The 20,805-nt window shown below is 43.5% G+C and overlaps 1 protein-coding gene across 4 annotated transcripts in view; it reads right to left on the bottom strand.

Annotated features, from left to right (window-relative positions):
- Nucleotides 1-6,492: 6,492 nt before the first annotated feature.
- The window catches only part of LOC134350283 (transcription factor COE2), a 339,453-nt gene continuing 325,140 nt past the window's right edge, over nt 6,493-20,805 (bottom strand). For all 4 annotated transcript variants that reach the window (XM_063055319.1, XM_063055318.1, XM_063055321.1 and 1 more), the window contains one exon: nt 6,493-6,782. In XM_063055319.1, the coding sequence (XP_062911389.1) occupies nt 6,751-6,782 (32 nt within the window). In that variant the 3' untranslated portion in view covers nt 6,493-6,750. The remainder of the gene's footprint in view (nt 6,783-20,805) is intronic.

Below are 20,805 nucleotides of genomic sequence, written 5' to 3'. Positions count from 1 at the left end.
CAGTGAAATTTTCAGTAACTGTACTATAGTTGATTCTGTATTTTTCGAGAAGTTGCTCTGCAATAGGTGTCACGGCACTGAGTCTGGCTATTTTGTAGATTATTGCTATCATTGGAATGTCTTGTTGTTGGGTCTAGTCTGAGCCTAGTTTTAGTACAGGATGACCACAGCTTCTTTATTCTTTGTCTTTTTTCTTTGCCTTTATAGCATCTAATAAATGGCCGTGGGCAAAAAGTTTTATGCCTCTTTTTTGACTTCCGAAGAATCTTTGGTTTGCAAAATCATCAGGATCCAACACACTTTTGGGTATCTTTTGCCATCTGCTGTCCTGACAATTTCGCCACTGCTAACTTCACCATTCAACTGCATTAGAGCCGAATTACAGTACCAGCAGCCCAGGTTCAATTCCCGCTGCTGCCTGTAAGGAGTTTGTACTTTCTCCCCATAACCGCTATGGTTTTTCTCCCATGGTGCAAAGATGTACTGGTTGGTAGGCTTATTGGGCAATGTAAATTGTCCCATGACTCGGCTAAGGTCAAATCAAAGGATTGCTGAATGGCGTGGTACCACAGCGGTTAGCACAGGGTTTTACAGTACCAGTGACTCTGATTCATATCCCGCCGTTGTACATTCTTCCCGTAACTGGCTGCTCCGGTTCCCTCCAAAGACGTACTGGTTGTTAGGTTCATTGATCGTTGTAAGTTGTCCCATGATCCGGCTAGGGCTAAACTGGGATTGCTGGATGGTGCGGTTCAAAGGGCCGGAGGGCCTATTCCACGCTGTACCTCAATAAATAAATTAAACATATTCTGTAATAGCTCTGTGCGACGTTATCTTTGTGGCACTGAATACAACAATGACCAGGCAAAGATAAAATCACTCTTGTACAACCCCAGAAGTCTAGACTAAGCCAAACAGAATGGAAGATCCTCTTTAACCAATAAAATGAATGTGTCCTAGTATGGCACAGCATGGAACCAGGCCCTTCGGCCCTACTCATCTATGCTGACCCTCTTGTCCGTATTTGGCTCATATCCCTTGAAACTTTTCCTCTCTATACCTGTCCGGGTGGCTTTTAAATGTTGTTATTGTACCTGCTCAACCACTTCCTCTGGCAGCTCCTTCCAGATATGTGTCACCCTCTGTATGAAGGAAATACCCCTCAGGTCTGTTTTAAATCTTTCTCCTCGCATCTTAAATCTATGCCCTCTAGATAATGATTCTCTGAGAAACAGACTGTGTGCATTCACCCTATCTATGCCCCTCTTGACTTGATACACCTCTCTAAGGTCACCACTCAGTCTTCTACCTTCCACGTGCTTGCCTGTCCAAACTCTCGCTATACCGCAGGTCCATGAGGCCTGGCAGCACTCTCGTATATCTCCTTTGCACCCGTTCCAGCTTAATGGCGTCTTTCCTGTGAACGTGGCAACCGAAACTGTACACAGTCGACAATAACGCCTTCCTGGATTGAAACCGCGTCGTGATGGAGAATTGTCCGTCTCACCCTGTGGATGAGCTGTATCAAGAGGGCTGACGAGAGCCACAAGGAGAGTTGTATCCACACCAGTCCCAGAGTGTTTGATACCAACTAAAATAGAAGGCATTCAGATTCCAATACTTTTTATTCAAAACTTTTCTTTTTCCAGATAATTTAACTTTTTACAAACATAAAAACGTTTGCATTTCTGGTTTTAAAAATCGATATTGGCTACACATGGGCAACAGGACAGGCATCAAAATGACAAAAAAATAGCCAGTTTTTCTATGAAAATTGCATAAAGAAATATTTTTCTTTTCTCTCTCAACACATTTTCATTGTCTCCTCACAACCTTTGCTGCCTCCTTTTCCTGAAGGTACTGACTCTTTCTGGGGTCGGCGGAGGAGGGTGTAGTTTTCCAGGGACTGCTCCCTGTTCTCCAGCACCTCACCCATCACCAGTCTTCAGGTGTAAGCCTGGGCACTGTGTAATGATGGTCCCCTCTCTCTCTCTCTCTGTTTCAGGGCACTGGGATGGAGGCCTGTACAATTCTCACCCAGCCTGGAGTCAGAGTGAGTGGGATGGCGAGCAGTAGCCCCTCTTCTCCAGAGGCGACACCTCAGGTGTTGAACCAGAGACCTATCCATCCCACAATGCTTAATAAGCAGGTATTTCAGTCTGCCAAGCAGATCCCTGCTCGCTGAACTGAACCGCAAAGCCAGCAGACAAAAATATACTGAATCACCTTACGAAATATTAAGGGATACAAGCGTTTATGTTCCAGAATTACATGGATCGCACATGCAAAATAAAAACAAAAGGTGCAACAAAATTATTACAAAAAAAAAATCTCTTCTGAGGAATAAATTTTCCCTTTGCATCGTACTGCATTACAAAATTTCAACACAGTGGTTATATAAATATTTCATTACAGATTTCCCATCCCTCCCCAGCAAAAAAAAAACACATGTCAGACTGTATTCATAACCACATACAAAACATCAAAGTTATTAGTTCTGAAGGACGGGTGCGCCATTATCCCCCTTCTAACACCCCAACAGCCAGTCAACATCTGTTGAAGAGAGCTACAATGCTGGGTACCACTAAGAATGTAAAGAACAGTGGGGGGAAGACAAAGATAAACAGGCAATGAGCAGGGCTTTGGGGAAACTATGGTCTAGAATTCTGAGAACAAACACTGTGGCTAAAGAGTAGCAGAGCCAAATGTCCTGTGAAGGAATGAGGCCTGGTTTTAAAAGGGCAAGGGGACAACTAGACTCGGAGCTTAGAAAGAAGCAGAGCTGAAATGAGAAGAAGATCTGTCTTGGCGGATATTATAGAAAGAAATGCTTCGTGTTGGAGCATCATTCATTCCTGATCTATCAAAATATCATTCCCAATACATGGTTTCTCTCCTTTCCTCGCTGTCTCACCTGCTGTGAATTTCCAGCAAGCTCATTTTGATTTCGGAAGACTAGCCTTGACCATCTTTTATCCTCTGTCTCCTGGGCGCAAAGGGGTGGCGGTAATCTGGGCTCGAGTTTGAATGTACAAACGTAAGAACACCGCTCTCCATATAGGGAAAGAACTATGGCAGATCTGAAGTACAAGGGACTATTTCTACCACTTTTTTTTTCTTTTTCAGCTAACAATTATACAGTCAGTTACAGGCTCGGCTCCATTTCATTTTGATTGACTCAGCCCATAATAGGAAGGATGTTGAGGCTATGGAGAGAGTTCAGAAGAGGTTTAGGGGGCATGTACTATAAAAAGAGTTCGGACAAATTAGAGTTGTTTTCTCTGGAGCAGCAGAGTCTGATAGAGATGAGGAGGAATTTCTTTAGCCAGAAAGTGGTGAATCTGTTGAATTCTTTGCCACCGGCAGCTGTGGAGGCCAAGTCATTGGATATATTTAAGGCAGAGGTTGATAGCTCTTGATTAGTCAGGGCATAAAGGGATATGGGGAAAGACAGGAGACTGGGGCTGGGAAAAAATGGATCAGCCTTGATGAAACTGATGAGCAGTCTCGATGGGCCGAATGGCCTAATTCTGCTCCTATATCTTATGGTCTAAGTTTGTAAATTTCTGAGAAGCTTGCATATGGTCAAAATGGCTAATACCAAAGGGCATGCTTTTAAGATGAAAGAAAGAACATTCACAGATGTGTGGGGCAAATTTTTTAAACACAGAGCACTGGGTGCTTGGAACATGCTGTCAGGGGTGGTGGTGGAAGCAGGTACAATAGAGGCATTTAAGAAGCTTTTAGATAGGCACATGAATATGCAGAGAATGGAGGGATATGGACCATGTGCGAACAGAAGGGATTAGGCAGCATTAGCTTAATTAATTTGGCACAACATTGTACTGATGTCCGGCCTGTTCTGTGTTCTATATACAGAGTGACAGAACCCACTTTGTTTCACCTGTTGGTAGCCAATTGTCATGTGGAAGAGATTGGGCTTTCAAATTGGAAGATACGTCCTTTGTCTCAACTCACAGGTCTTGGAATGACACTGCAGTGAGGAATTTCAGATGAATACAATTATTCTATTAGCTGATTTAATGGGTACAAACCTTTCCCAATGTTCATCTCAAGCCCCTGTCTCTCTCGCCTCCACAGTTAGTGAAGTGCTATGTTTTGGAGGGAGGGGATCAGTGTGTCAGTTTATCTGCATGCACTAAGGATCTACCAAAGAGACTTTATGGACCAATGGTGACTCTTGGCAAGGAGTTATTTTTGCATGTTCTGAAGGAGGTTTTGAACAGAACAACCACCCAGAAAAATACTTCCAGTATCTAATACACAACTGAAGCTCTCTCTGGCATGCACAATATCACATCTCCTACAACTTTCAGCCTCATGATGATTGCAGAAATGTTCTGAGCTTACATTTGCCCTATAATTGTCATAGGCCTCTTGCTTGGAGCCAAGGAAGTAATTTCAGATAACCTGTAATGACGTTAATGTTTGTAGATGGAAAGGGGTTTTGGGAATGGGAGGAAACTCTTTGACCTCTACCCCATGACAGGACCAAATACTTCCAGGTCAAAAATGGCATTTCCTAGCTAATGGATTATCCTGACAACTACCATCAAGCAGGAGGTACAGAAGCCTTAAGTCCCACACAACCAGGTTCAACGACAGCTACTTCCCTTCAACCATTTGGTTTTTGAACTAACCTCCACAACTCTAATCACAACAGTATGGCGGTATTGTTGTACCTTTCTGCGCCTTGTGGCGCATCGGCCGGCAACCTTGTCGTTCCGTTAGCACTTTTTGTTTTTTTTATGAGGCCGAGTTGCTAGCTCGACACTCAACCCAGCACAGATGGAAAGCATGCAACTGGATTCAAACACCGGACCATCTGTCTTGAAGTCCAGTGAGGATGTCACGATACCACCAATCAGCATAGTAACGTGATATTATGGCCACTTTTATCATTTGCACTAATATGAAGATTTTTCTTGTTCTATTTTTGTTTTTGCTTGTAAAATGTGTGTATGGCATGTTTAATTCCCTTTTAATTGTAAATGCTACTTATCTGATGCTATGTACCTATGAGTAAGATTTTCATTGCACCTGTACAGATAAGTACTTGTGCATTTGACAATGACCTCTGCTTTGACAATTCATCCAATTAATTCAACTCAAATCCAGTTCATGATTAACCTTCAGCTCTACACACTTTACCTCGTCCCTATAGGGGGTGGACAACCTTCATCTCATCCAAGCTAGAAGTTTGGACCCATCCCGACAGTTTCATTCTACTTTGTACGCTCGATAGGTGGCCACCAACCTGCCTGTTAGGTCTGAAACAATTTTTACAATGCTACTGCATTTTTCAGATGAAAGACATAGACTGAAATCTCGAGATTCAGTAAATAATTCCTCCTCTCCTCCACCCCTTTTTAACCCACCTGGAATATGAAGTGTTATGCGGGGGCAGTCAAACAAACTCAGAGCTCGGAAAAGTGGGTGACAGTGTATCAACCTAGACAGAGTGCCTCAGTAAATGGGGCAAACCCTAAAGTTGTGGGGGTCCTGCATACACACAACTGCTCTCCTCTGCGCACCCCACTCCCCGCATACACACACACACACACACACACACACACACACACGCACACACACAGACACACGCTGGTACATGCACACACAGACAAAACACAGACAACACACATACAGCACAGATACACATGCATACCTTACAAAATACACATGTGCCAAATACTCAACCCGTACCACGCACAAATTACATTCACCACACGCACGTGCCTTGCGCCGCACGCCACACACAAGCACGCCCACACATATGCGCTGCCCTCATTCAAGGATCTCGCATGCAAAATACACAAATTTACGCCTCACAGCCGCACAACTTACACGTCATACACACACTCAGGAGCATTGTACAGAGGAACCACAAACAGGGAGCCAGCTTTTGGCCCCGCCACACAGACCGGAGAAATGGTAGACATGTTGTTTATTTGGGGAATATCTTGGACAGGGTGCATGTGTCTAGGTTGAATCGATTTTCCTTCCCTAGCCCAGGAGAACTGAGTCCAAAAACATAACCACATCACAATCCTAACCAAGTTTAGCTGACCTGTAACTGAGATAACAATGCCCTGTGGTCAGTATGGTTGAACGTCACAAGGGCAGATGCTGAAAAGCATATAAACCTCAGGACAGCCCTGCACCATTTTAAAATTCAATAACCACAGCCTAGACAATCTGACAATAAAGGATGCTGCTCCTTTAAGGTACTGCAAATTTTCTTAAACCTTTAACTTCTAATGTTACCACTCACAACAAGCCATCTATTGACACTTTATTCAGCTGCATTTAAAAAAAAATCTTTTACTTCAGTATCTAGTTCGTAAGCCAGCTCTCTTATCCAAAGGGTTAAGCTGATAAAATTGCCACATTAACCATTATACAAAATAGAAAATTGCAATTTTTTAAAGATTTCTCACCCCCCTCCCCCGCCCACCCACCCCCACCCATCAACCTTGTTCTGTCTCTCCCGCCACCACCTTTTGCCCTCTCTTCCATGGGTACGAGGTTTCTTAAGTATGGATGAAGCCGAGTTTTCTACAATGCTGCAGGGAATTTGTTCAGTCCAGGCAACAAAGTACGTTAGCTGTGCTCCCGCTTCTGAGGGAAGGCTGCTAATATTTTTGACAGCTGTTGATTCTGGTGATGCTGTTTTCGTGGAGGGTGAACTTTGCTCCTTGGAATGCGAAATAGTGACAGGAGAGAACAGTCTCACATTGGAGGAACTACGAGTCCAGTCATGGCTGCAAAGACAAGAGGGGAAAATAGAAACAAAGGTAAACATGTGTTGATCCATCATTTTCATATAGATATCAAATAAAGAGACAACAAGGCTACATCAGAGTTGGGCCATCTTGATACATATTGAGATATTTCCAATATAAGCTTGTTGATGCCTTTTGTGCTTTCAGTGTCTCAGATTCTCTGTGAGCAAGGTATCCCTCTTTCTCTTCATCTCTGCTGTTGGCACTAACTCTTATGCGCCAGTTCCCCATTGCCCTGGGTTAGCTGATATTTCAAGAATTTCTCCTCTTCCACCTTGAACACTTCGAATAACCTGATCTCTACAAGTCGCTGGGGTAGGAAACTCCAGGGATTCACCGCAATCTCACCAGTTCTACCCTGAATTTTTCCAATGATCTGGCCTTCACAATTCACTGGGGTAGGAAACTCCTGAGATTCACCACAATCTCACCAGTTCTACCCTGAATTCTTCCAATGATCTGGCCTTCACAATTCACTGGGGTAGAAAACTCCTGAGATTCACCACCATTTGCAAAAAGAAATTTCTATGCACCTCCATCTTAAATGACGAGCCCCTTACCGTATAACTATATCCCCTCATTCAAGACCGTTCCAATATTGAAAACATCTCTACAATTATCATGTGAAGATACTCTGGATCTTATATGCCTCAGTAAGATCACATCTCATTTTCTCAACTCTAAAGAATCTAGATCCAACTTATTTAGCCTGTCTTGATTGGATGATTTTCCGAATCCGGGAATTAGCCTGGTGAAAGGGCACTGGATGAGTCCATATGAAGAGTCGCAACCCAAAGTTTTGATCAGCCATTTCCCTCCACAGACCTGCCAAATTAACTTAATTTTATTTATTTATTTAGAGATAAAGCATGGAGTGGGCCCCTCCAGCCCTTTAAGCCGCACCACCCCAGCAAACCCTGACAACCCCGATTTCAACCCCAACCTAATCACAGGACAGTGACCAATTAACCTACCCAGTACGCCTTTGGATTGTGGGAGGAAACCAGAGCACTCAGGGGAAAGCCACACATTCCACGGGGAAGACGTACAGAGGAGTATTTAAAGTGCAAGTGGTTAAATTTTTGGAACATCAGCGAACCCAGGGCAACGGGGAACTGGCACAGAAGAGAAGATGCCTGGGGTAGGTCAACCAAATGACAGGGCAGCTTTGATGGGCCGGGTGGCATACTCCTGCTTCTACTGTCCTGCATTCTTTCAGACAGTCAGGGCAAATCCATAACTGGAACACTTAACATTCTCTTGCCCATATTCTGGTTATTACACTCAAAATGTAACCGGCTAACCCAACACAGTGCAGGAAACGAAGCCTAGACCCTGGCGAGCACAGGTCAGTGCACGTCCACAATGAGTCCGGCTTGTCCATGGATGCTCCCATATTGTTATGGTATTTGTTTGAAGCTGTTCCTTCTGTCATTCTTGGTTGCTGGGGTGGGATGGGTCAAGTTGCATGGAAGGTTTGCTAACTTTGGCTCTAGTTCGCACTTTGCTAAGGTCCAGCATTACTAAAAGGATATCAGGAAACTTGGAGCATAGAACTGACACTTCATCTCTGCACTGACCATGATGCCAATCTAACTAATCCCATTTTCCTGCACATGGTCCACATCCTTCAGTTCCCAGCCTGTTTATCTACTTGTCTAAATGCCTCTTAAGTAGTGCTATCATATCTGTTGTTACCACCTGCCCTGGCAGTGTGTTCCAGGCACCAACCACTGCAGTAAAGAAATAGCCATGCACACCTTCTTTAAACTTCCCCCTTCTTACCCTAAATCTATGCCCTCCAGTATTTGATCTTTAAAGTTCAAAGTTCAAATGAAATTTATAAGTACGGATATGTCACCACCTTGAGACTCATTTTTTTGCAGGCCATCACAGAAGAATGGAGAAATACAATAGAATCAATGAAAAACTACACACAAGCAAAGACTGACAAGCAACCAATGTGCAAAAGAAGACAAACTGTACAAATAAAAAAAACTTTCCACCCTGGGAAAAAGATATTGATTATCAAAGTGTATCTATGCCTCTCATAATTCTATATACTCCTATCAAGCGCTGATGCTCCAGAGAAGATGGTTCAAGTTTGCCCACTCTTCTTGCAGCTAAGACTCTCTACCCAGGCAACATTCTGGAGAACAACTTCAGACCCTTCTCCAAATATTTTCTATGGCACGGTGACCAGAATTGTACATAATGCCCCAAATGTAGACTATATAAAATTTTTTACAGCTGCAACATGACTTGACTATGTTTATACTCACGTGTCCAGACTGTAGAAAAGAAGAATACCATTTACCTTCTCCACCACACTAACTACTTGTGTTGCCACTTTCAGGAAACCACGGACTTGCTCTCCAAGCTCTCTCTGTACATCAGTGCTCCATTTAATGTATACTTTCTTTTGCATTTGACGATTGTCTGCGTTAAACTCCATCTTTATTTCTCTACCCAAATTCCAATTGGTCTATATCTTTCTGTATCCTTTTAACAATCTTCCTTATTCTACACTCTCTACCAATATTTTATGTTGTCTGAAAATCTACTAATCTGCCCACCTATATTTTTATCCAAACCATATACACTAAGAGGTCACTTTATTAGGTACAGAAGTGGAACTTGGAGTGGTCTTCCGCTTCTGTAGCCTAGCCACTTTAAAGTATCGTATGTTGTGTGTTCAGAGATGCCCTTTTGCAAACCACTTCTGTTATTTGAGTTACTGTCACCTCCCTGTCAGCTTGAACTAGTCTGGCTATTCTCTTACATAAGAACATAAGAAACAGGAGCAGGAGTCGGCCATCTGGCCTGTCAGTCCTGCTCCGCCATTCAATAAGATAATGGCTGATCTGGCAATAGACTCACCTCCACCAACCTGCCTTTCCCCCCATAACCCTTAATTCCCTTACTATGTAAACATCTATCTAACCTTGCGTTAAATATATTTACTGAGGTAGCCTCCACTGCTTCATTGGGCAGAGAATTCCACAGATTCACCACCCTCTGGGAAAAGCAGTTCCTCCTCAACTCTGTCCTAAACCTACTTCCCCAAATCTTGAGGCTATGTCACCTAGTTCTAGTTCTCTTCTGACCTCTCTCATTAACAAGGCGTTTTTGCTCATAGAACTGCCGCTCACTGGATTTTTTTCCCCTTTTATTGGTACCATTCTCTGTGAACTCTAGAGACTGCTGTGCATGAAAATCCCAGGAGATCAGTAGTTTCTGAGATAGTCAAACCGCCCCATCTGGCACCAATGATCATTCTACTATCAAAGTCACTTAGAACCCCACATAATATTTGATCTGACCGTCTTGATCACATCTGCATGCTTTTATGCATTGAGTTGCTGCCACATGATTGGCTGATTAGATACTTGCATTAACGAGCAGGTGTACGGGTGTATCTAATAAAGTGGGCACTGGGAATATATTACAAGCAGCAGAGGTCCAAGCACCAATCCCTGCTGAATGTCACTGGTCATAGACCTTTGGCCAAAACAAATCCTTCCATCACTACCCTCTGTCTTCTCTACCCCATCCAATCTATCAATGTTGCCAACTCACCATGGATCCCATGTGATTTTATCTTCCAGACCAGCCTACTATGAAGGATACAGAACCTTGTCAAATGCTTTACCAAACTCCACATAGACAAAATCCACTGCCCAATGCTCATCAATAATCTTTATCACCTCCTCAATCAAATTGTGAGGCACAACTTCCTTTACGCAAAGCCATGCTGTTTCTGACTAAGTCCATACATCATAAGTTATGCTGAACATTAGTGAAATGTTGGTTTGGGCAAAAGACTAGGATCCTACTTTCTCAACTTGCAACTTTCCTGTACATTTAACCTCACCTGTCTCTACTGTGTATGACCTTTAGAAGTACAGTCTCTTGATCAGGGGTTCCCAATCTTTTTTTAATGTCCTGTGTTAAAGCGATTTTTGGGTTGAGCACATCTAGCAAATAACCTCATCTACCAAGCTTCAAATCTGAATATAGATTGTAGATTTAATTTAAAATGCAGCTCTGAACAATGGGTTCCTAAAAGCCTTGAATCACAGACCAGACAATGCTGATTGAAATTCATTTAGAGGACTGTGGCGTGGTTGCAAATCAGGAGGTATGAAGTTTGTGTGTAGTTTTAAAGAAAGCACTGTGGATGCATTGTAAATATGGAATTGTCCTTTGATATTTAGCAGATAAAATATCAGGCAGTATGGGGCAGTCAGACCTTTTCCCAATCAAAAGGGTCTCCATATGAAGCCTGCTGTATCTTGTTTTCTTGAATAAAGAGGCTGCTTCATACCTACCAGCACCATTCTCTGGTGAGTTCATTCCTCATTCACACAACAACTCCACAGACCCCTGCCATGAACCAAGAGGTGCGTGGACCCCAGATTGGGAACCCCTGCTCTAGATTGTCTGCTTTGCCTTGCTCTTCCCACCGAAATGTATCACTTTACAATGCTCACTGTTAAATTTCATCTGCTTTGTCCACCAGTACCCTCAAGGCCCTTCATACACTGCTTACCAAATAGTTTCCTCTGGTCCCCAAATTGCTCCCTTTCAAGGCATTAACCTTAGCTTAACCTCTCCTGTTTTCTACATACTGTCAGTCTCTTGCCTTTTCAAACATGCATTGGATTCTTCAGAGGTAATTATTACCCTCCGGGTGGTTGCTTTGTCCTGAGGTCTTTTGAAGCTCAATGGTAAAATGAGCATTTGAATCCTTTGCTGGCATTTATAAGGACCAGTTTTGTAAATTTGGATCATAATTCAGCAGAAATTTTTATCATAAAGAAAGAGGATTGTAAGAGATCAAGCAAACAATAAAAGGCTGGTGGAATATGGCAGATCTAATTTGATACAGAAATGTGAAAAACTGGGGCAATAAAATTAGATCCATGCTCTTTGGAGTCTAAAGGAATGAGGGGTGATCTTAGAACATAGAACACAGAACAGTACAGTACAGGAACAGCATGTTTGGCCCACAATATTGTGCTGAACCAGCTAAAAGGCAAATCAAAAACACCCAAACACTAATCCCTCCTACCTACACCATGTCCATATCCCTCCATCTTCCTCACTTCCATGTGCCTATCCAAACGTCTTTTAAAAGCCTCTATTGTATTTGCCTCCCCCACTATACCAGGCAGTGCATTCTAGGCATCCACCACTCTCTGAATAAAAAACTTACCCCTCACATCCCCTTTGAACCTACCCCCTCTCACCTTCAATGCATGCCCTCTGGTATTAGACATTTCAACCCTGGGAAAAACGATACTCCCTGTCTACTCTACCTGTGGCTCTCATAATCTTATAAACATCTATCAGATCTCCCCTCAGCCTTCGCTGCTCCAGAGAAAACAACGCAAGTTTATCCAGCTCCTCATGATAGCACATGCCCTCTAAAGCAGGCAGCATCCTGATAAACCTCTTCAGCATCCTCTCCAAAGCCTCAACATATTTCCTGTAGTGGGATGACCAGAACTGTATGCAACACTCCAGATGTGGCCTAACCAGAGTTTTATAAAGTTACATCATCTGATGTAACGTCAAGAGAGTACATGAAGGTGCACATGTGCAACATGCTGCCAGGGGTGGTAGTAGAGGCCGATATATTAGGAGCATTTAAGGGACTCTTAGATTGATACATGGAGGAAAGAGAAATAGTGGGCTATGTGGGAGGGACAGGTTCACTTGATCGGTTAAGAGGTCAGCAAAGCACCGTGGGATGAAGGGCCTGCAATATGCTATACTATTCTGTGTTCTTTGAAAGACAAGATATCTGGATGTTCAAAGATGTAAAGTACTTTTATTATCTCGGTATGCAACCCTGAGATTTGTCTTCCCACAGACAGCCATGTTACAACCAATGGAACCCATTCAAGGGTGGTCTTTGAGGTACATGTGAACTTCTTTTTGCAATCTTTGGGGTTCTTTGCCCAGTCTAGCAGGGGTTCCTAACCTGGGTTCCATGGACCCCTTGCTTAATAGTATAAAAAAGGTTGGGAACTCCTGATCCAGAGAGGTGGGGAGGCTGGAACATTGGGAAAACTTAAAGAAGACCCAAGTACATTTTTGAAAGATTGTGGTGCTAAGGGCAATGGGAAACTGATACATTAGAAGAATCGAGGCCTGTGGTAGATTAGCCACAATCATATAGAATGGTGGGACAGTCCTGAGTGAATTGCTTCTGTTACCTAAATATCTTACGCTCAGCATATCGAAAGGATAGAATTCTAAAGAGGATGGACTTGGGGACATGAAGATACGAGGAACTTTGAAGGTGGGGAGTTAGTAAAATAAATAATTTATAATCACAGGTCTTGCAGAACGAAGTCCAGCAGTGCTACTGGAAGTTGGATGTATCTACATCTGGTTTCCAGCATTGAATGGGCCACCAACTTCCACTAAAAAGATAAATGTTCACTTGTCAATTTCATTTTAAGCAATGCTGGTTTTAATTAACTTAAACCTGTGATTGTGCTTTTAGGCAAATGCACTACTGGAAACAGTAAAAGAACTTCTGGCAGCATGAAAGCTTTGGACAACAGAGTAATCAGAATCAGGTTTAGTATCACTGGCATATGTGATGAAATTTGTTACATTTGCGACAGCAGTACATAATAATTGAGAAAAAATTGTGAATTACAGTAAGTTTATGTATATTAAATAGTAGTGCAAAAATAGAAATAAAAAGTAGTGAGGTAGTGTTCATGGGTTCAATGTCCATTCAGAAATCGGATGGCAAAGAAGAATCTAATGCGGATTGTCAGAGTATCATTTTGTCTTACAAGACTTGATGTCTTTTCATAGATGCTACCTGGCCTGCTGAGTTCCTCCAGCATTTTGTATGTGTCTCATATGTCTGGCTGCATTGTCTCCCATCCACTCATACCTGACCTCACCAAGATGGAGTCATGGATGTCTAGAGGAAACAGCAATGAAGAATCCTTCTACATCTGAGTGTGACTGAATTCCTGAGACTCCACTCGGGACTTGCAAGACTAACAATAGTGAAAACCAAGAGGAAGCAATGGAGATAATGAAGGAAGATGATGGAGGACCTTCATCGCTGCCCTAAATGTCAGTGGTATAACGGGCAGTAATACATTAGCCTATACTTTTGGCCTGTGGGAGGAAACCAGGGTAGATTTGTTTAGAAATACAGCACTCTACATGTCCAAAGGAAAAAAATCAAGTGAAGTGGGTCATCGGGGAGCTTGGAACCAAAACTCCAAGGCCAAAATTTGTATGAGAAGCATGTGGTTTTGGGCTGAAGCATTTTCTTGTCCAAGTGCTAGAAATTCTGCAGATGCTGGAAATCCAGAGTAGCGCATAGAAAATGCTGGAGGAACTCAGCAGGTCAGGCAGCATCTACGGAGGGGAATAAACAGCCAACAATTCCGGTCGAGACCCTTCATCAGGACTCATTCAGATCTCATCATCAGTCCTGATGAAGGATCTCAGCCAGAAACGTCAATGGTTTATTCCTCTCTATAGATGCTGCCTATCTTGCTGAGTTCCTCCGGCATTTTGTGTGTTGCATTTGTTATCCTCGTTCAAGCTTCACCTGATTACAATTGCACTCTGATGATTTGATTCTTGACTCTTGGTCCTGTAACATCCTATATTTCCCTTGAATCCTTTTATGTCTGGCAAATTAAATGTTTGGGTTCAGTTCATCAGTCGGTTTGATTCCCAAAAAACTGCGAACATCCAAAATGGAAACCAAATTTTCCTGGATTTCTGTGGTTCTCCTCTAAGCTGTTGAGTAAATGACGAACCTGTTGTACTGTTTGGGCTGCACATGCCAGGACCAATTACTGGCCTGTCTCGTCTTGCCTGATCTCAACAAGGCAGAGACAAGTTGGGATCCCACTGATTGGTCTTTGTATCCTTGTCCAGGAGGGTTGGGTGTGTAGGGAAAATTAGTTGGTTTCCTGCAGCATAATGTTGGACTGCTGAGATGGATCTTGGACATCACAGATTTACCAAGTGGATATATTTGTTATACCAGTCTGGCTTTAATTATCTGCTTGTGTCCTAACTCATGCCAAATATCATTTACCCACTAGGCTCACTGGCCTATTATTGCTTCTTGTCCCAGTATCTCAATATCAAAATGCACACTCTCGTTGCCTAACCTCTACTTTTCACTCCAACATGAACACATCTCACAGCTTTCCAATTCTGAAGCTGTGTACCTTCCTGATTTCCATTGCTCTGCATGGCCATGCCTTCATCTCTTTGGGCCCTAAACTCTGGCATTCCTTCACTAGGCCACTTGCCCCATCTCTAAGCACCTTTAAGGAAAAACACTGGGGGACACAGGGCTACACCTGGTCTGTAGGTGAGGGAGGAGTCTGTGGGATGATGGAAAAGTTGGAGACTAATATGGAATCAGTATAGAATCAGGAAGTGGTAATTAATAGAACCCTAGAAATACAGCATGAAACAGACCCTTCAACCCAACTTGAAGGATTTCTACAAAGTGAACCGTGGAGAGCATTGAGACGGGTTACTTCACCACCTGGTATGGATGTACCAATGCACAGGATAGTAAGAGGGCTTCAGAGGGTTGTAGATCCAGCCAGCTCTCCACAGGCACAAGCCCCCACCCTCACTGCCTTTTGAAGGATATCTTCAAAAGCCAGTGCCTCATTATAGGCCCTCACCGTGGTGACATGCCTTTACTCATTACTACCACAAGGAAGGAGGTGCAGGAGCCTGAAGATGTGCATTCAATATTGTAAGACCAGCTTCTTCCCCTCAGCCATCAGATTTCTGAATGGTTCATGAACCCATGACCTTCAAGAGGACCACAACCTTGTCCTAGGGTTTCGGGGCTTGCGTGCCTCAATGACCCAGGGAGCTATGTTGGCTGGAGTCAGGGCCTTGTACTTTGGCTCTTGGTAGGGTCACCCATGCCAAACAGGTCAAAGGGTAAGAGTGGTCCAGATTTGAGGGTTTAGCTTGAAGCTAACAACTCTGATTGGTCAAAAAATTGTTATGGAAACAGCAATGAAGAATCCTTCTACAACTGTGCGCGACGGTATGGACTGACAGTGAGGAAGGACCTTCACTGCTGCCCTAGGTGCCAGCAGTGTATCAGGCAGTAAGTAAGTAAGTAAGTAATGAACCCGTGAACACTACCTTACTACTCCTCTTTCACACTTTTTTAATATTGTAAATTTGTTAAGCCTGCTCTATACTGCTGCCACAAAACAACAAATTTCATGACCAATGTAAGTAGCAATAAATCTGATCCGGATTCTAAACTCGCTCATGCCGACCATGGTACTAACCAATCATGTCCATATTGGGCTCATATCCCTCCAAACCAAGGGTTCCCAAACTCTTTTTTTTGCCATAGACCCTTATCATTAACCAAGGGGTCGGTGCACCCCAGATTGGAAACCCCTGCTCTAAACTTATTATCATCAAGATAAACCTATTATCCCCATTCATTGTTGTACTTCATTAATTATGATGACTTTTATTGATTTTTTAATGGTTCAGTGGGCAGAAGGAGCAGTTTCCATGCAAATTTTTGAAGAGTTGATAATCAACTTTAGGTATAATCGATGGTCGTATCTTGGGATTAAAAGAAAATATTCCTCAGAGAAGAAACACAAAAATTCAGGAGGATTTGGTTTCCATGTTGGGAGCTCCCAGATTTTTGGGGAATCCCACACACTGACTGGTTTAAACCCAAAGGTTTAAGTTGCCAGAAATAAAAGCATTCAAGGAAAACATAGGATACTACAGACCGGGAACCAAGGTGACTGAAATCATCCGAAGCTTGGACGAGAGTAACACACACAACACACAACATGCTGGAGGAACGCAGCAGGTCAGGCAGCATCTATGGAGAGGAATAAACCGTTGAAGTTTTGGGCTGAGATCCTTCAGCAGGACTGACGATGAGACTGAATGAGTCCTGGTGAATAGTCTCCGCCTGAAACATCCACTCCATAGATACTGCCTGATTTGCTGAGTTCCTCCAGCATCTTATTCATGCTACTCTGGATATCCAGCATCTGCAGAATTTCCTGTGCTTGGACAAGGGAATTCTTCAGCCTAAAATCACACAACTCTCACACAGATTTTGCCTTGGAGGTTTGCTTCCAATCTTCCCGATACCAACTTCACTAATTTTTGTTTTCACCTGCACATGTGCAGTGCTATATTTCTAGACAAGACTACTCTGGTTTCCTCCCACAGGCCAAAGATGTAGGTTAACAGATTGCTGTAAATTACTCCTGGCATTTGGTTAAGCGGGAAGAAGAAGCAGTTTCCCTAGAGCATGACGTCAAGTTAAAATTTTGAAGAGGCGATAATCAACTTTAATCGATGGTTGTGCATTGGGATTAAAAGAAAATATGCCTGTTTATCATTGATTACTAAAAATAATCTAACTGTAAATGCTTATTGTATTTTTTTAGGCTGCATCAGATCCAAAGTAACCATGATTTTGTTCTCCTTTACATGCGTGTGCTGAGAATGACAATAAACAATCTTGAATCTTAAAAAGGTAAGATTCAAGTGTAAAATAAACTTTTAAATGTTCTCCATTTCACAAAGCATTTTGTGAAGAGTGATCACAGACCTGCTGCCCGTGGGAATTCTCCCTGTTGAAAGCAGGTCTAGGGCAGGTAATATGATCCCAGTCTGCCTGGCTGACACAGCTCAAGGTCCCCACTTCCCAAGGTACTTCAGGGAAACGTCAATGAACTACAGCTTTCCCGTCTCCTGTTCTACCTCCAACCAATCCCTTGCTGCTGAAATAAACTACATTTCTGGTCATTTCTGTCTTTGGAGGTTAGATGAGGCATGATTCAAAGTTTAAAAAAAAGTGATTGAACATTTATAAAATATTTTTCTGTCAATAAGCAATTAACATTCGTGTCCATAGCTAATTTTCCTCTCAGAGGATTGAAGCAAGCTGTACTCTTGCCACAACTTCAGCCCAGCAGGCTCTGCTCAGTATCAAAAGTGGTACATTTGCAATTTGACAGTGTAGTTTCAGAGAGACATACAGCACAGAAACAGGCCCTTCTGCTCATCGGGCATGTACTACTCTTTGAGTACCCATCTACAACAAACTCTCTTATCAACTCCTGGTTGGTAGTCTTCTATTTAAATGCTTGACCAGAATACTTCTTAAATGTTACAAGAGTCTTTTCACGGAGTTTGTACATTGTCCCCGTGGCAACGTGGGCTTTCTCCGGGCGCTCTGTTTCCCTCCCACATTCCAGAGGCATGCTGGTTAGGGTTAGGAAGTTGTGGGCGGGCTTTGTTGTGCTGAAAGCGTGGTGACACTTGTGGGCTGCCCCCAGCGCATCCTCGGACGCTGTTGGTTGTTGATGCACAATGACACATTTCACCGTATGTTTCAATGTCCACGTGACAAATAAAACCAAACCTCTTTTCCTTTATGCCTACCCAGTGTGTCACAGATTCAATTTCGGCTCATCACCTGACTTTATTTTAAAAAATTTTTATTTAGAGATACAACACGGCAACAAGACCTTCCAGCCCAACAAGCCACCACCGCCCAATTACACCCATGTGACCAAATAAACTACTAATCTGCCATGGTATGCCTTTGGAAGGTGGGAGGAAATTGGAGCAGCTGGAGGAGACCCACGTGGTCATGGGGAGAACATATAAACTCTTACAGATAGCGGTGGGAAATCTTCAGCAACACACACAAAATGCTGGAAGAACTCAGCAGGTCGGTGTTCAACAACATTTCTGACCTCTTCTTCTCCAGTCCTAATGAGGATTCATTTTACTAACTCCACTAAAAAAAGTAAGAGTTCCTCTAACTTCTAGAGAGTTATGAAGAACAGAGCATATCTGGTGTCTGGGTTTCACCTGGCTCTTTGCATTTGGTGGAATTTCATCTGATACGTTGCTCCAGGGTAAGACAGTATCACTAGCAAGTTAAACACACATGTGGAGCATGTGGAGCCAACAACCACCTTCATCTCAACAGTCACAGAGCCAGGCCCTTCAGCCCATCAACTCTGTGCTGGCCATCAAGCCTTTATTTACACTACTCCCGTGTTATTCACAATATGCTGGAGCAACTCAGCTGCATCTACGGGGAGAAATGAACAGTCGAAGTTTCAGGCCAAGACTCTTCACCAGGGAACCTCCTTCTATAGATGCTGCCTGACCTGCTGAGTTAACATAGAACATAGAACAGTACAACACAGTGCAGGCCATTTGGCCCACAAAGCCTGTGCCAACCATGATGTCCATATGTCTCCATTCCCTCCTTCTTCATGTGTCTAAACGCCTCTTAAACAGCAATATATTTATTTCCCCCATCATCACAGACAGTCTGTTCCACGCACCCGCCAGTCTCCATGTAAAAAAACTTGCTGTGCTCATTCCCTTTAAACCCTCCCCCTCTCACCTCAGGTAGGGTTTTGAAGGAATTTTAAATTGCATTGAAAGTTTTGTTTTTGGTGGGGTGGGGAGCTTACTTGAGGACTACTCTCACAGATCTTCTATTCCGTCAGCAAATGAGGGGAGATTTGATAGAGATCTACATAATCATGAGGTGTACAGATAGGGCATGGGTGGTGGGGTGGAGATGCGTCTGTACCAATGGAGGCGTAAGGTGCTCTTTCCCTCCGTTAGCCTACAGGTCACCCTTATGCAAGTTGTAGCACCTGCTTAGCCCCCCTGCCCCCCCCCCGATTAGGGTCACGTGAAGCCATGGAAACAGCAGATGGTGGACGGTCATATGAGCATTTGTACATATCAGAAGTCCTGGTTATGTGACCACTCACGCCAAGCTGACAATCTCTGAAGAGTATTGATAATGGCTGGGGTCACCTGTCTTGTAAAGACACTGCCCAGAAAAAGGCAATGGTAAACCACTTCTGTAGAAAAATTTGCCAAAAACAATCATGGTCTTTTTTTTTTGGTGTGTATTTTGCCTCAGATGGAACTTCTCATCATTAAGCACCCCCGTCACCCAGGACATGCCCTCTTCTTACGACCATCAGCGAGGGGGTACAAGAGCTTGAAGACCCACAAAAAAAAACAATCATGGTCATGGAAAGACCATGATCTCCCACGTTATACGACACGGCACAAAATGATGATGATACACAGATAAAGTGAATGCATGCAGGCTTTTCTCCCTCAGGCTGAGTGAGACTAGAACTAGAGGTCATAGATTTAGGGTGAAAGGTGAAGTATTAAGGGGATTGTGAAGGAGAACTACTTCACTCAGAGGGTGGTGTTAGTGTGCAAACAGCTGCCAACGGAAATGGTAATGATGGGTTCGAATGCAACATTTAAGGGAAGTTTTTTTTTGATCAGTACATGGATTGGAGGAGTTTGGAGGACTATGGTCTGGGGGCAGGTGGATGAGATGACTTTGCTGACACGGTGCACCCCACAACTGTGCAGGAAGGTCAAAGCTGCGAACTGGGATCCAGGGAGACATCGTGCCGTGGGTGTACTGGTGAGAGGGAAAGTCTGGCTGAGGAAGATCCCTGGGGTGGCGGTTTGGAGAAATTCACAGCTCTCCAGATCTCATTTGACCGTTGCTCTTTTGAAACCGCTCACAATCCTAGACAAAGCCCGCAAGGCAGTCTGTTGTCCGAAAAGTGATCTAATTCTAAGCGCGGGCACCAAGCACATTCCGTCTCTCTCCATCCTGGGTTCTTTTCCTTTTCATTTCATTTACTTGGCGCGGAAGCGTGAAGCTTTACAGCAGCCAACTGTAGGAGTGGGGTTCAATTCCCACTGCTGACTGTACATTCTCTCTGTCCGCCAAAAGGACACAACATTGTCGTGGTTTGGAGATTTGCGTACCTCAATGGCTGGAGTCAAGGCTTTATGCTTTGGCTCTTGGTAGGGTTACCCATGCCAAACAGACTAAGAATAGAGGCGAGACTAAGAGTGGTCCTCCAGTCCTCCAGTCCTCCAGGTTCAGGGGCTCAACTCA

The sequence above is a fragment of the Mobula hypostoma genome, chromosome 8 (assembly GCF_963921235.1).
Source record: "Mobula hypostoma chromosome 8, sMobHyp1.1, whole genome shotgun sequence".
NCBI lineage: Eukaryota > Metazoa > Chordata > Chondrichthyes > Myliobatiformes > Myliobatidae > Mobula > Mobula hypostoma.
This window is presented reverse-complemented; position numbering and strand designations above follow the sequence as displayed.